The following is a 16,025-nucleotide window of genomic DNA, read 5'->3' on the forward strand; positions in this document are numbered from 1 at the left end:
GTGGACAGTCTTGTTCTAGACAATTGGATATAAGTGCATGCACTTTAGGTAAAATAACATTAATAAGCACACGCTGAATTACAAGCCTCCAACTTGTTTACAACCTATAAAATAAATGCAAGATTCCATCTGTCTCTGCCCACCTTTTCTGCTACCACTGGATTGACAGTGCCAATTGATGGTCATCAGTAGAAGCTGTTCAAAATAAAATTGACTTCATTCCAGATAAATATTTGTAGAATCACAGTTTAATCTCTTTTATGTGTGCATACGCCATATTTTCAAAGTTCTTCTGCCTTTCTCTCCCACACTTTATTTCCTTAACAATAAAAATCACCTATATCTTCATAACATAATTCTTATGGCAAAAAAATATGTTTATACATGATTTGGCAACAGAATTAGCAAAATACTCTAAGAAAAAGAATGATAACACATTTTGAAATAAAAATAGTTATAATGAAGAACCAATCATTGTCAATAGACTCTAAAAGCCTTAAACTTGTCCAAGAGCCTCCTTAAAATAATTTCTTTTGTCTCTATCAACCTCTAATACCCTAGTTATTTAATGTATTTTACCTTAACCTAAAGTAATGAGAAAGAAACAATTACTGAATGGCATTTTTTACATTTTAATTAATTACTATCATTTTAATGATATCATTTTCATCTTTTTTAATGTAAAAGTATAAAAAATAAAGATGCTGTTTGGGAAAATTGGGTAAAATTAATCATCTGTAAAATGAGGAGTTTCCACTAGACAATTTCTGAGTTTAACTTCCTGTTCTACAATATGTTCACTCTATACTGTGTCTGTGGGGAAATGATGCTAGGTAGGCAACCTAAAAAAGGACCTTGGGCTAAAATCTATTTATGAGTTATAATCTCTGTCAGTATAAAAAATATAGAGCATAACTACATCTATATTTGAGAATAAGTGATTATATATTAGTACTATTAAACACGAATAAGTATTCAATTCTATATCCAGTCACAAAGCTAATTGCTTGGCAAGCAACTATTCTTACACAAATGCACAAATGCATATGCATCATAATTGTGTTTGTCTTTTATAGTTCTAAATTCAGACATGCTTAAAATCTTTTGTAAGAAATTACAAAAATAATTGGCCACTTTAGAAAATTTAGTTGCAAACATGTAGCTTCCTGTTTGTTTGTTTATTTGAAATTTAGGAGAGCATACATTTCCTTTTAAACCATTTACTCTGTTTATTACTAAGTATATTGAACTTTAAACATAAAAGCTGACTGATCATAAAGTACTTTGACAAAGAGAAAAAATCTCCAAAGTACAGAATGTCAAACCAACAGAAGCTGCTTTTAAAAAATTAATTAATTAATTAATTAAAGAAATTTTTTAAATGATTGGCTCTCTACACAATTCTAAAAAAATAAAGGGGCACTTGGGTGGCTCAGTCAGTTAAACATCTGCCTTCAGCTCAGGTGATGATCCCAGGTCCTGAGATCCAGCCCCACATCAAACTCCCTGGGGATCTGCTTCTCCCTCTCCCTCTGCCCCTGCCCTTAATGCCCTCTCTCTCTCAAATAAATAATATCTTTAGGGACGCCTAGATGGCATAGTGGTTGAGTGATGGGCTTCAACTTAGGGCATGATCCTAGAGTCCAGGTATGAAGTCCCAGAAAAGAGTCCCACATCATGCTCCCTGCATGGAGCCTGCTTCTCCTCCCTTTCCCTCTCTCTGTGTGTATCTCTCATGAATAAATAAATAAAGTCTTTAAAAATAAATAAATAAATAAATAAATAAATAAATAAAATATTTTAAATAAATATCACACGATAAACATGTAGCTATCCTCCTAATCAACAGATAGAAAACCCATATACATTTTTAAAGCATCAAGAAGATATTTATTTCTACTACATATCAGAATGTAACTCAATTCAAAACATTGAACTCTATGCCTAATGTCTAAGGGGAGGAAGCAACAAAATAAACAAATCTGCTCTCCTAGAACATATAGTTTCCTAAGATGAAAAATCCTGTATCCAAGAATTTAGAATTCCAAAGTGACATCATTCCTCTTGTTTACACATTTTTTCTTTCACTTGTGATAAAAAAAATATTCCAGAATAACATACTAATATACTGCCTTTATTCTCAGAGAAGAAATATCAAACAGACACCAACTGACTGACCACATGCATTTGGACAGCAGTCACCACACAGTGGGGCTTCCTTTTTACAATTTCCATATATACGGACAAACAGGCATAAGGGTATAAAATGCAGTGAGAAGAGTTCTCATATGCCCAGGTATGGGATAAGAATAGCTCCAACAGCTAGGATTGAGCATAGGGTAGAGGCACATGGGAAATGGTAGAGAGAAGCAGCTGCCCCTCCATCCTCCCATCCTGGGCCAAAGAAAGGACAACTATAAGAAAGATTACATATATATGTAAATAAATATTTATTATATATATAAATACTTATCTATATATATAAATTTATAATCATATAAAAATATATGATTAAATATATAATCAAACCCTTGGTAGGTTATATATAAAATATATAAATACTATACATAAAATATATATAAATATATATTCGAAATATTAATAAAATATATTTGAAATATATTTAAATATTTACCATTTAAAATAATATATAATTATTTAATATATTTTAAATATATATTAAAATATTTAAATTTTTAAATAAAATATATTTTAAATACATAAATATATTATAAAATTTTTAAGTATATAATATAGATCTTATATTTTTTTTAAATATATAACATATATTTTAAGGAATAAAATATAGTAATTATATGCTATATAATATAGTAAATATTACACATTATATATAATATGTAATCAAACCCTTGGTAGGTTTCATGTTCAAAAATTTCAATCCTTGAGTCATTTAATCCTTTCTTTTTTTATTATAGGAGAATATTTCATTGGTCATTTTTAACATAATAAATAAATAAATATGGAGGAATATGTTTTTCTTAAATCTCTTTGCAATTTTTTGAAATCAATTGAAAGCTTTGTAATTCTGGAAGAATTCAATGTATATATTTCTGATAAACTGCATAAAGAAATCTCAGTGGGAAAAAGGACCTGACTGCCAAGTCATCATTCATTTGTTGTAATTTATTTTCTTACTCTAAAAAGATATTAATTGTTCATATCTATGTTCATATTTGTAATCATATGTATGTAATCTTTTTCTAAAATATAAGGCTAGAATCTAAACCTAAAACTAAGCAAAATATATACATAGGTACTCTAAAACATGCTGTGTCCCAGGCCCCTAGTGTACACCAATGCCTCAAAAGAAAACATCCAAGAAATTCACAGGATTTGGTGTCTAAGAGAAAATGTGAGACTTAATAAAAGGAAGTCAGGCAGGACAACCAGACTGGGCTTGGAGCAGCTGATTGTCTGATGAAATACTACTCTTAGGAGGGATTTATCACACCTGGAAGATGAAGGCTGGTAAGACTTATGTAGAATGGATACTTTGGCAGATCCACATCTAAATAATTCAACCTTTCTTACTTTGATCACCCAAGGTAGGTGAAGAGAGGTCTAGAAACATGTTTAGGATTTTTTTGGTGGTTGTTTTTTATGTCTGGTTTAAAAAGCAAAAAGAGAAAAAGGCATTCAGCTCCAAAGCTTTAATTTGCTTTTTATGTGTTAGCAAAGGGACCAGCATATAAAACAAACTCAACAGTTAAAAACTTGGATAAGGGTCAAGAGCTGAGGCCGAGCTCGGGATCTGACAAGATGGCCAGGCTGCCCCGCAGGATTATCAAGGAAACCCAGCGTTTGCTGGCAGAACCAGTTCCTGGCATTAAAGCAGAACCAGATGAGAGCAACGCCCGTTATTTTCATGTGGTCATTGCTGGCCCCCAGGATTCCCCCTTTGAGGGAGGGACTTTTAAACTGGAACTATTCCTTCCAGAAGAATACCCGATGGCAGCCCCTAAAGTACGTTTCATGACCAAAATTTATCATCCTAATGTAGACAAGTTGGGAAGAATATGTTTAGATATTTTAAAAGATAAGTGGTCCCCAGCACTGCAGATCCGCACAGTTCTGCTATCGATCCAGGCTTTGTTAAGTGCTCCCAATCCAGATGATCCGTTAGCAAATGATGTAGCGGAGCAGTGGAAGACCAACGAAGCCCAAGCCATAGAAACAGCTAGAGCATGGACTAGGCTATATGCCATGAATAATATTTAAAATTGATCTGATCATCAAGTGTGCATCACTTCTCCTGTTCTGCCAAGACTTCTTCCTTTTTTGTTTGCATTTAATGGACACAGTCTTAGAAACATTACAGAATAAAAGCCCAGACATCTTCAGTCCTTTGGTGATTAAATGCACATTAGCAAATCTATGTCTTGTCCTGATTCACTGTTGTAAAGCATAAGCAGAAGCTAGAAGTACCATCTGGATTGTTGTGAAACGTTTAAAAGCAGTGGCCCCTCTCTGCTTTTATTCATTTCCCCCATCATGGTTTAAGTATAAAGCACTGTGAATGAAGGTAGTTGTCAGGGTTAGCTGCAGGGTGTGGGTGTTTTTCTTTATTATTATTTTTGAGGGGGAGAGGTAGTTTTATTTTAATTTTATGGGCTCCTTCCCCCCCTTTTCTGGTGATCTAATTGCATCGGTTAAAAGCAGCTAACCAGTTCTTTAGAATATGCTCTCTAGCCAAGTCTAACTTTATTTAGACACTGTAGATGGACAAGCTTGATTATTTGAACCAAAATGGGAACATTAAACAAACATTACAGCCCTCATTAATAACATTGTGACTTTGCTGTCAAGTGTAGAATCCTTCCTTCAAGAAAAAGCTTGTGACCATTTTGTATGGCTTGTCTGGAAACTTCTGTAAATCTTATGTTTTAGTAAAATATTTTTTGTTATTAAAAAAAACTTGGATAAGTCTTTTTGAATAGCAATAATAATTTTTAAAAACCATTTATATAGCTCTATGTGCCAGACGATGTTTACTCTATGTATGTTATCTTATTTAATCATCTTAATAATAACTCTATAAAATAGGTGCTATTTTTATCTCCATTTTTAAAATAAGAAAACTGAAGTAAAGAGAAATTAAGTAACCAATCCAAGGTCATACATTCGGTAAGTGGCTGATCCAGGATTCAAACAAGGTGACATGATTTGAGTGCATGCAGTTTATTCTTCACCCTGTGCTGAAAAGCACTGAGAGGGAAGAGGAGGCATAAGTGCACAGAAAAAATAAAAATCATTCTTGGGAGAAATCCAAGGAATATAAAAGAAGTATGTCCTCCTTCCTTTCTCTGAAAAAGAAGAAATGACAAGATTGATGAAGATACAGAAATACTTTAAAATCAGAAACACAAGAAAATTAAAAACACCAGAAACAACAAGTGTTGGCAAGGATGTAGAGAAAAAGAAACCCTCCTGCATTGTTGGTGGGAATGTAAACTGGTGCAGCCACTGTGGAAAACAATACGGAGTTTCCTCAAAAAATTAAAAATAGAACTACCTATGATCCATTACACTACTGGGTATTTACCCAAAATATATAAAAACACTAATTCAAAGGGATACATGCACCCCTGTACTTATTGCAACATTATTTACAATAGCCAAACTATGGAAGTAGCCCAAATGTCCGTCAATAGATGAATGAATGAAGATGTGGTAATACACACACACACACACACACACACACACACACACACACACACACACACACACAGTGGAATGTTATTCAACCATGAAAAAAAATAATGAAAACTTGCCATCTCAACAACATGGATGGAGTTTAAGAGTATAATGCTAAGAAAAATAAGTCAGAGAAGACAAATACCATATGATTTCACTTGTATGTGAAATTTAGGAAACAAAACAAATTAACAAAGATAGAAAAAAAGAGAGAGAGACAATCCAAGAAACAGAGTCTTAACTGTAGAGAACAAATTGATGGTTACCAGAGGGGACATGGGTTGGGGAAGGAAATAGGCGATGGGGATTAAGAAGTATATTTATCATAGGGCAGCCCCAGTGGCGCAGCGGTTTAGCGCCGCCTGCAGCCCGGGGTGTGATCCTGGAGACCTGGGATTGAGTCCCATGTCGGGCTCCCTGCATGGAGCCTGCTTCTCCCTCTGCCTGTGTCTCTGCCTCTCCTCTCTCTCTCTCTCTGTGTGTCTCTATGAATAAATAAATTTAAAAAAAAGTATATTTATCATAAACAAACAATAAGATGTAACTTACAGTTTATTTATTTAGAAGACCTTATTTATTCATGAGAGACACAGAAAGAGAGGCAGAGACATAAGCAGAAGAAGTAGGCTCCCCACGGGGAGCCTGATGTGGGACTCAATCCCAGGACCCCCAGACCATGCCCTGAGCTGAAGGCAGACGCTCAACCACTGAGCCACCCAGGCACCCCTAAAGACAGTTTAAAGTAGAGAAAGTCTGTACACTTAGGGCATTTTCTCAGTAGTCCCATTAGAGATGAGGCAAGGTCCTCTCTTACTAGAGAAAAATGGGAGAGTCAGGAAACTGATCTGTAAGAAACTAACAAGTTTTATAATTTCAAAAATCCAACCTGGGAAACAGAGTTGGCAAGACAATCATTTTTTTTCAAATTCTATCTTCAAGGATCACATATCTTAGGAATCCTGAGCTTTGAGCCCTAATATTTCCTAATTCTTTGGCTCCAGTATTTTTCCAGTACATAGGCATCTCCTATGTGCTGCTAAAGCACTTATTTCACTCTGTCTTTGTGTTTTCAACCATTTAAAGCTTTCTTCACTTATGACTATTTTTCAAGTACTAGAAAGGGCCCAGCTAGGGATGAATTATGTTTGCTTCACTCTCAATTGTTTCCTTAAAATATAACATATATTCTGCCCCTTTCATCTGGAGAAATAACCTCCAGGTTTTCAAATATTTTTATATATGTGGCAAATCAAGTACCAATGGAGGGAACAATAGTTTACTACTATACTTTATCCATAAAACAAACATGTTTATATTCATTTGAATGCTAGAAAAAGAAATGCATGAGTAACTTGCCTGGATTGTAATCCTCTAATATGACACAATGCATTCAACTGGCCATAATCAATGTACTTAGACATTTTCAACCCTGAAAAAAAAATCAATTAAAATTGAGTAATTTTCTATAATCTTATCAACCAAGATTGTAAATAGAGTTTAATTCCAAATATTAATCATAATAAAAGAATTCAGTGATCATGGAAGTGAAGTATTATAGTCATTTTTTTAATTTAAAGATTATTTATTTATTGACAGAGAGGGTGGGGGATGGGGAGCAGCAGAGGCAAAAGGAGAAGCAGGCTCTCCGCTAACAGAGAGCCTGAAGCAAGGCTCAATCCCAGGACCCAGAGATCATGACCTGAGCCTAAGGCAGATGCTTGACCAACTGAGTCAGCCAGGTACCCCATCAGTCTTTGATATGCAAGCAGAACTGAATAAATAGGACTGATTAAATAATAGAACAAGAGAATGTAATTTTTTTCATTGATGTCAAATCTGGTCTGACATTGTTTTCCTGGAGTTTATATGTGTCATAAAATGTCCCTCCTCTTGAAGTAAGCTTTTCAGACTCCCCATCCTATATCTTTTGAATGTGAACTGACAATGTCATAACAATTCAGTTTTCTTGAAAACAGTCCCTGTCTGTCTTCTGTCTCTCTCTCCAGAATACTACTAATTTTTATTCGATCCCATACAGGCCCATCTTTGGCTAGCCCCTTTTCAGAGCACCTTCCAATATCTAGATTCAGTTTGCAATTCATCTGAAGTTAATGTGTAAGCAAATCACCAATATGGGAGCAGAAAGATAGTAAACATAGGCAAGAAGAAAACTAATTGCAATTCTCCTTCAGTACCAGAAAGAACTGATATCCTTCAAGGGAGATGAAAAGGAAAATAGAGTATTGAGTGCGATAAGCATCATTACAATGATGGGCACTCACATCACAGGTCCTTTCCTTTCTCCAGGAGAATGCATGCTATTAGAAATGTTGTAAAACAAAGCAGTAATAAATACCAACATGCACATTATTCCTTCCCTTAGTGAAAAGGTATTGAAAAAAATCAGCAGCTTAATGTACTTCTAAACTTTTTAAAATGTATTTATTGACCACATCGAATAGAATTTGACATGCCAAAATTTATCAATTTTAATTTCAAATTATTGAATTACAAAATGACATTTCGTTTAAGCCTTTTTTGATCTAAAATTAATCATCGATAACATATACCACATTTTAAACATGAAATTGAAATAAAAGAAATTGGGACGCCTGGGTGGCTCAGCGGTTAGGCATCTGCCTTTGGCTCAGGGCGTGATTCCAGGGTCCCAGGATCGAGTCCCACATCAGGCTTTCTGCATGGCGCCTGCTTCTCCCTCTGCCTGTGTCTCAGCCTCTCTCTCTCTCTCCCCTTCTCTCTCTCTCTTTCATGAATAAATAAAATATTTTAAAAAATAAAAAATAAAAGAAATGTAAACAGAAAACTGGTTGCTATCCACCTAAACCATTACCATTTAATAAACCTGAAAACACTAATTACATGATTTAGGTATTTTCTTACCTATATTATTCAGTTAAGTCTTAAGAATCAAAAAATTACCTAATTGTATTATAACAACATATGGAATACTTATTTTAAATGAACCAAGTTATATATAGATTTTTATCAAAAATATTTATAAGTATACTCATATAATTCTAACATAAAATATTATATAAAATCTCAATGATAGTAGATTTTTAGATTGATAGACTTAGAAAAGCCTTCTATGAAGTATTGCTTTAGTCCAATCTAAAAACATGATCAGAAATAGCCCTGATGTCTAGTATGGACAGAAAAAGGGGATGATTGCCATAGATATTTTTTATAAAGTTCAAGGTTTGAAAAATCCTGGCTTTAAAGGGGGGATTTTTAAGGTAAATATCTTCATCCTTCAGTTAAAGTAGCTTACAAAAAAAATCACAGGGTACATATTATAAGACTAAGAATTGCTAGCAAAGATAGAAAAATTGAGAAATCAACCTGCCTGAGAAAAGCTATAGCACTTGAGGGGTAAGGCTTTGTGCTAAACATGGCACAGCCAATTAAACTCAAAACCAGAATAGCCTATATATTAAGTACAGCCTCGGAGGACACTTTACAATTCACCAAAAAATTTCTTCGTTGATTTTCATTTCCAAGAGGTATTTGTGACAAGGGACTTTTTACATGAAGGATGTTGAACAACATAATGGATTTTGTCTTTAAAGCAGTTTCGTTTAAAGAAAAAAAGCCAATAGATTTCAACATGAAATTGTAACCTTGTAGAGACCAGAAGTTGAGCTTCTCTGGTGATCAAATTTAATACCAGAATAAAGCCTAAGGAGTTCCAGGGGGACTAAGTTTACATTTATTTTCCAGTCTTGTTTTCCCTCATGAATATCTTAGCTGGGCTTTTGACAGTAGAGAGGGCTTACCGTTATAATGGGGGTGAAATCATGAATTTTGACCAGTTTGTTTGAAAGAAGATTAGAAGCTGATATAAAAAAATAGTTACAAAGTAAATCCTAAACTAGAAACAAAAAAACAAGAAATTCAGGGCGCAATTAAAAAAACAATTTTATCTACAAATATAATGCTGACTATACATTATTAAAAGAGAGAAACTAAAATCCAATGTGTTATCTGAGTGATACATTAGTGATCTTTTGTTTATATGTGTTAATGTCTGTCCAGGAGTAGATATGTATTTTTGTATTTGTGCAGAGGAGTCAATTATGTATGCTTTTGTGGGAGTTATAAAAATTGTTAAAAATGAGTCTCGTAAGTGTTAAAATAAAATTAAACTATTTTCCCCAACAAAATTTCCCTTAAAAGGTGGATACCCCTTGCAAAAAGCTAAGAGGAAGCAATAGAATAAGTGAAGCCTTAGAAATATGTAAATGCAAAACCACTATTTACTAGAAGATTAGGCTTATTGGAATGGTTACTGAGCAAAACAAAAGAGATGGAAAGCACAGCCAAAGAGAAAATGTGATGATGACCATGTGGAATTATCAGGGTATGGTTAGCTGGAAAACAGAAAGCTAAGACCTCTTCAAATGCACTTGCAGGACACACTCTAATTACTCATCCATGATAAGTAGAACTTTGCTTAACACAATATTCAGAGCACAAAGAAGCAGCTCAGCAACAATAGCATCAGAAACATTATCAACACATTTTTTTATGGTAAGAATGGCATACTTATACGAATAAGCAGGAGAATGCTAGCAAAGGATTAAAGCACAGAACATGGAGAAAATAAAGGATACATCAGACACTTAAGAATGACTAACTCTATGTAATAGGATAAGTCACCTGGTTCTATGCTTTTAAGTTTATATTTGTGTTAATAATAGGGAATTAAACATACCTACGTTGATGATTAATAGTGTATTTGTTTCAGGCCACCTGGGTGGCACAGTTGGTTAAGCATCGAACTCTTGGTTTAGACTCAGGTCTTGATTCCAGGATCATGAGATCGAGCCCCACATTAGGCCCCATGCTCAGCATGGGGTCCGCTTAAGTTTCTCCCTCTCCCTCTGCCCCTAGCCTGCTCTCTTCCTCTTTCTCTCAAATAAATAAATCTTTAAAAAAAATAGTATATTTGTATTTCAACTAATATTGTTTTCTAAAATACCAAAGTTAATTCTCCCTCAAAATAACATTAATTAAATGTGAGGAATCTGAAAAATGTCAGCTAAATAAACCATAAGGGGCAAAGGAATAGTCAAATCAAGGATTTCCAAAACTTAAAGATGACTTACAACATGGATAATTACACAAGTGGGCTTATATTGTCTGAGTGGGTTAAGATGTTAAAATATGCATATGTTAACTGAGAAGGGATGAGAAGAGGGGAATATTATGCAACAAATTATCAAAATAATTTCCCTTTATATCCAACATTTTTAGAAAAGTAATCTACATTCATCTTTATTTCCTCAACACAATTTTACTTCTTTACTCATTATAATTTATCTTCCACTTTCATTATTCATTAGGATTTGTTTTGTTTAGTCTAGGACATCCTGTAGTTACCAGTCCAAAAACTTTTTTCAGTCTTCCTTGCACGAAACTCTGTGTGACATCTGACACTGGTGAAGCCTATCGACAAGGTTTCTGTGACACTATTCTCTCCCTGCTTACTTCTTCCTCATTAGACTGCTCTACTGACTCATCTTCATTGTCCATGAATCCATTCTCAATCCCTCTATCTTCTCGATTTAGATTCTTTTTCTGTATGATTAGGATCCTTGAATCAATCTCTCCAGCATAGAACTCTGATCTGCTCTTCACTAATATTCACATGAAAGTCATCCTTGAAAATCAAAATCAAGATAACAAAAACTTTACTTAAAATCTCTTTTATGGACGCCTGGGTGGCTCGGGTGGGTGAGCGTCTGCATTTGGCTCAGGGTGTGATCCTGGAGTCCCAGAATTGAACCCCACATCGGGCTCCCTGCAGGGAGCTTGCTTCTCTCTCTGCCTATGTCTCTGCCTCTCTCTGTGTGTCTCCCATGAATAAATAAATAAAATATATATTTTTTTAAAAAATCTCTTTTAAACTGCTTTCCCTCAAAAAAAATCTGGTCTTTCTCATCAACCTTAGGGTCCTAATTCTACACTCTCTCCTTCAGGACCCATGTGTTATGAAGCCTGTCAATTCTACCTCTTTTGAAATGTATCCTAAATGTCTTTGAAGTATGTCCTTTCCAATCCTAAGGCCAGGGCCACCAACTCTCTTATTGTGTGCACACTAAAAAGGAGTACCTTTCACATGCATGCAACATGTCAGTATTTTGTTTCAGACCCACTGTGAGTCTCAATTGCACTACTCATCTGCTCTATTCCAATAACCTCCTATCTATTCTCCCTGACTCAAACTTCTTCCTTTCCAACTGACCCTTCATATTACTATTACAGTATTTTTAAAAATTCCAATGTGATTACATAACTTTCTTGCTTTAATCCTTCCAATCCTCTACAGACTAAAGTTTAAATACCATGTACAAATACAATGCCTTTTATAATCATATCCAAATTAGCTTCGATGGCTTCATCAGACAACACCACCTATGTTCATTTCCCTTATCCATCCCCCTACACACACAGGTCCAAATGTCTTTCAATAGCACAAGTTCTGGTTACTCCATGAATATACTTTCCCCCTTCAATATGATATTCTCTTTGGTTCTTTCTCAACTTAAAAAAATCATCCATCCATTTAGATAGACCTCAGAAATCAACCTGTGACATGTTTAAAACTTATTTTCCCTAGGAAAAAAAAAATAGTTGTATCTTCTATTATGCTCTTATAGTACCCTGAAAATTGTTACACTATAGCAAGCACTATCCTTCTTTAGAACTTTTTCATTTATACCTAATGTTTCTTCCAACTTATCACTAACCCCTGACGGCAGGGTCCACTTTCTACTCATATACAAAACACAGGAATTTATCACAGTTCTTGGATCTAAGTAAATATATATCAAATTATAATGAATAAATAAGAAGAATATGGATCCAATATGTCAGGTGATGGTCAATTATATATAAGAAAATAAATCAAGGAAAAATAATGAAGGCAGAAAAAATGAAAATAAAGTTGTCTTTCAAAAATATGGCAAATAATAAATCACCAAATGCTTTTAAAAACACATGTCCACAATAGCCAAACTGTGGAAGGAGCCTCGGTGCCCATCGAAAGATGAATGGATAAAGAAGATGTGGTCTATGTATACAATGGAATATTCCTCAGCCATTAGAAACGACGAATACCCACCATTTGCTTCAACGTGGATGGAACTGGAGGGTATTATGCTGAGTGAAGTAAGTCAATCGGAGAAGGACAAACAGTGTATGTTCTCATTCATTTGGGGAATATAAATAATAGTGAAAGGGAATATAAAGGAAGGGAGAAGAAATGTGTGGGAAATATCAGAAAGGGAGACAGAACATAAAGACTCCTAACTCTGGGAAATGAACTAGGGGTGGTGGAAGGGGAGGGGGGCCGGGGGTGGAGATGAATGGGTGATGGGCACTGAGGGGGGTACTTGACGGGATGAGCACTGGGTGTTATTCTGTATGTTGGTAAATTGAACACCAATAAAAAATTAATTTATCAAAAAAAAAAACACATAAGACACACGTACATACACACACCCTTCCCCTGGCAGGTTATCATACTTAAAACATTTCACCTCTCTTCTACATAAGATTAAAGATCACAGGCAGCCCCGGTGGCTTAGCGGTCTGGCGCCGCCTTCAGCCCAGGGCGTGATCCTGGAGACCCGGGATTGACTCCCACATCTGGCTCCCTGCATGAAGCCTGCTTCTCCTTCTGCCTCTCTCTCTCTCTCTCTCCCTCTCTCTCTCTCTCTCTCATAAATTAAAAAAAGATCTTTTTTAAAAATATTTTTAAAAAATATTAAAGATCACATCAATGTCATTTGGGGGCATTAAAATCTCACCATGAACAAAGAGCCCACTAAATAACATAGTTTAAAAAGAGGAAACAATTTTGATCTTCATTAAAACTGTTTACCAGACTCTTAAATATAGAGAACAAACTGAGGGCTGCTGGAAAGGAGGTGGGTGGGAAGATGGGCTAGATGGGTAATGGGTATTAAGGAGGGCATTAAGGAAGGAAGAGTAAAAACAGTTGATGAGAAAGTATTCAAAGTTAACATACAAGAAAATTTAGTCTGTCCACTGTACCAGTTTACTCCCTACTGCTCTTTTTTTTTCAAGCAAGTGATGAGCACTGGGTGTTATATGTAAGCAATGAATCTTTCAATTCTACACCTGAAACTAATATTACATTGTATATTAACTAATTGGAATTTAAATAAAAACTTGAAAAAAGGAAAAAAATACTGAACATTTATCATATTTCCAAACTACAAACTGAAAAATAAAGCTAAACAGTGTAGTGTCAATAAACTATAAAAGACATACAGAAGCTCATCTTGTTGGCAGAAATAAGCAGAGTTCTCTAAGGATGGTGGTATAGACCTAAAAAATACAACCAATGAAATATTACTTAAAATGGGAAGTTCTTGAGACTTAAACTAAAGAGAACCCAAAGCCCATGACATATATGGAATGTAGAGCTGGATAAGGATTCCACATACCCATATTTTTTAAAGAATTGGGTTGTTGTAGTGGTAGGATGACAAATGTTAGGTGGCAATCAACACAGAAGCAGCTTGTCTCAGTCACTGAAGAGAAATAAATAGAGGCCAAATCAACAGCATAAGGACTACAGTCAATGATATTGTAATAGCAATGTAACAGGACAGATGGTAGCTACACTTGTGGTGAGCATAGCATACATAATGTATAAACTTGTCAAATCACTAAGTTGTACACCCAAAACTAATGTAACATTATGTGTCAACTATACTCAAATTTAAAATAGATGCCAAGTCACTACCAAGAAACCTTTGGAATATGAATTATGACAGTAATAATCAGAGATATATCATTTAGGGAAGAGTAAAGAACAGAGTTGATGAGAAAGTATTCAAAGTTAGCATACAAGAAAATTTAATCTGTCCAGTGTACCAGCTTACTCGCTACTGCTCTTTTTTTTCAAGCAAGTAATCTATTCAAAAAATAACCACCATTCAATAATCTGGATGCTAGGCAACATACCCTTATGGGAAATTGTGAAAGACAATGAGAAGCAATTAAGTTATCAAATAAAAATTAAATAATATGCATCAGAAGAAATAGTGGGAGTGGGGAGAAAGCCCTCACCAATCATACATGCACGCACACACACACATCCTTGGTGAAAGAAAAACAAAGAGCTACATGACATTAAATACAAATAAGGCAATAGAAAGAAATTACAAATAAACAGGCTATATTTAGAAAGAGAAACAAAATTCTGACAAAACTTACATTAGGAATAGCAAAAGTGGCACTATTTAAGAAAATATATTCAGAACATAACAGCTAACACATTCAAATAGAGAAAAGAAAAAGAGATAATGATAAGCAAAGATAGAAAGTAGATACTAGGGATGCCTGGGTGGCTCAGCGGTTAAGCGTCTGCCATCAGCCCAGGGCATGAACCGGGGCTCTGGGATGGAGTCCCACATTGGGCTTCCTGCGGGGAGCCTGCTTCTCCCTCTGCCTGTGTCTCTGCCTCTCTCTCTCTCTGTCTCTCTCTGTCTCTCATGAATAAATAAAATTAGAAAAAAAAAAAAAAAAAGAAACCAGATACTATATGTGAAAACTTTTTCTGAATAAGAAAGCAGAAACAATGGCACAGGAAAAAAAATGCTCAAACATATAAGAACACTTTTCTCAAAGATATGAATATGAAGAATTAAATACCGTGACCCAGAAAGAGAAAGAGGAAGCATAATACATGATTTACAAAGAGACCAGATATTCTAGATGCTACAGGATGAATAAGTAAATTTTACCATATTTTGAAGATAAACAATTATTTCAATACCCAGCCAAAACTCTGTGTGGCCTTAATCTTCTCCATAACAAAGTCCTGGCAAACATTAAGACAAATCAGGAGGTGAGGGGTATATATAATGAGTTTTATTCTCCAATAAAGGTAATAAATAACTATAAGACCTCAGAAAGTATAAAGAACCATAAGGCTTCTTTGAAAAATACAATGTGATACACATACAATTGAAGCTTAAATATTATGGACACTATTCTAATAAAGAGTAGGTATTGGGGATCCCTGTATGGCTCAGTGGTTTAGAGCCTGCCTTTGGCCCAGGGCTTGATCCTGGAGTTCCAGGATTGATTCCCACTTTGGGCTCCCTGCATGGAGCCTGCTTCTCCCTCTGCCTGTGTCTCTGCCTCTCTCTCTCTGTATCTCATGAATAAATTAAATCTTTAAAAAAAAAAAAAGAGTAGGTATTTTGTAAGTCTTAACACAAATAATAAATTCTTCATAAATTCTAATG

The 16,025-nt window shown here is 34.8% G+C and overlaps 2 protein-coding genes across 17 annotated transcripts in view; one reads left to right on the forward strand and one right to left on the reverse strand.

Annotated features, from left to right (window-relative positions):
• CNBD1 (cyclic nucleotide binding domain containing 1) overlaps positions 1 to 16,025 on the reverse strand; it is a 531,858-nt gene that overhangs the window by 463,819 nt on the left and 52,014 nt on the right. For 10 of the 16 annotated variants that reach the window (XR_012019914.1, XM_072804021.1, XM_072804022.1 and 7 more), the window contains one exon: positions 7,072 to 7,144. The exons of 2 other annotated variants lie outside the window; for them this stretch is intronic. Coding sequence is in view for 13 of the 14 variants with exons in the window: in XM_072804014.1 (XP_072660115.1) it covers positions 7,072 to 7,144 (73 nt within the window). In the remaining variant the exon portion in view is untranslated. Of the gene's footprint in view, positions 1 to 7,071; positions 7,145 to 14,037; positions 14,095 to 14,213; positions 14,301 to 16,025 lie in introns of all 16 variants that reach the window. 4 more of the 16 variants (XM_072804016.1, XM_072804017.1, XM_072804015.1 and 1 more) reach the window with 1 other exon arrangement.
• Positions 3,752 to 4,396, forward strand: LOC140620163 (ubiquitin-conjugating enzyme E2 N-like). Its single transcript, XM_072804038.1, has one exon. The coding sequence runs from the start codon at positions 3,781 to 3,783 to the stop codon at positions 4,237 to 4,239; it is 459 nt and encodes a 152-aa protein (XP_072660139.1). The 5' UTR covers positions 3,752 to 3,780; the 3' UTR covers positions 4,240 to 4,396.

The sequence above is a fragment of the Canis lupus genome, chromosome 28 (genome assembly GCF_048164855.1).
Source record: "Canis lupus baileyi chromosome 28, mCanLup2.hap1, whole genome shotgun sequence".
Taxonomy (NCBI): domain Eukaryota; kingdom Metazoa; phylum Chordata; class Mammalia; order Carnivora; family Canidae; genus Canis; species Canis lupus.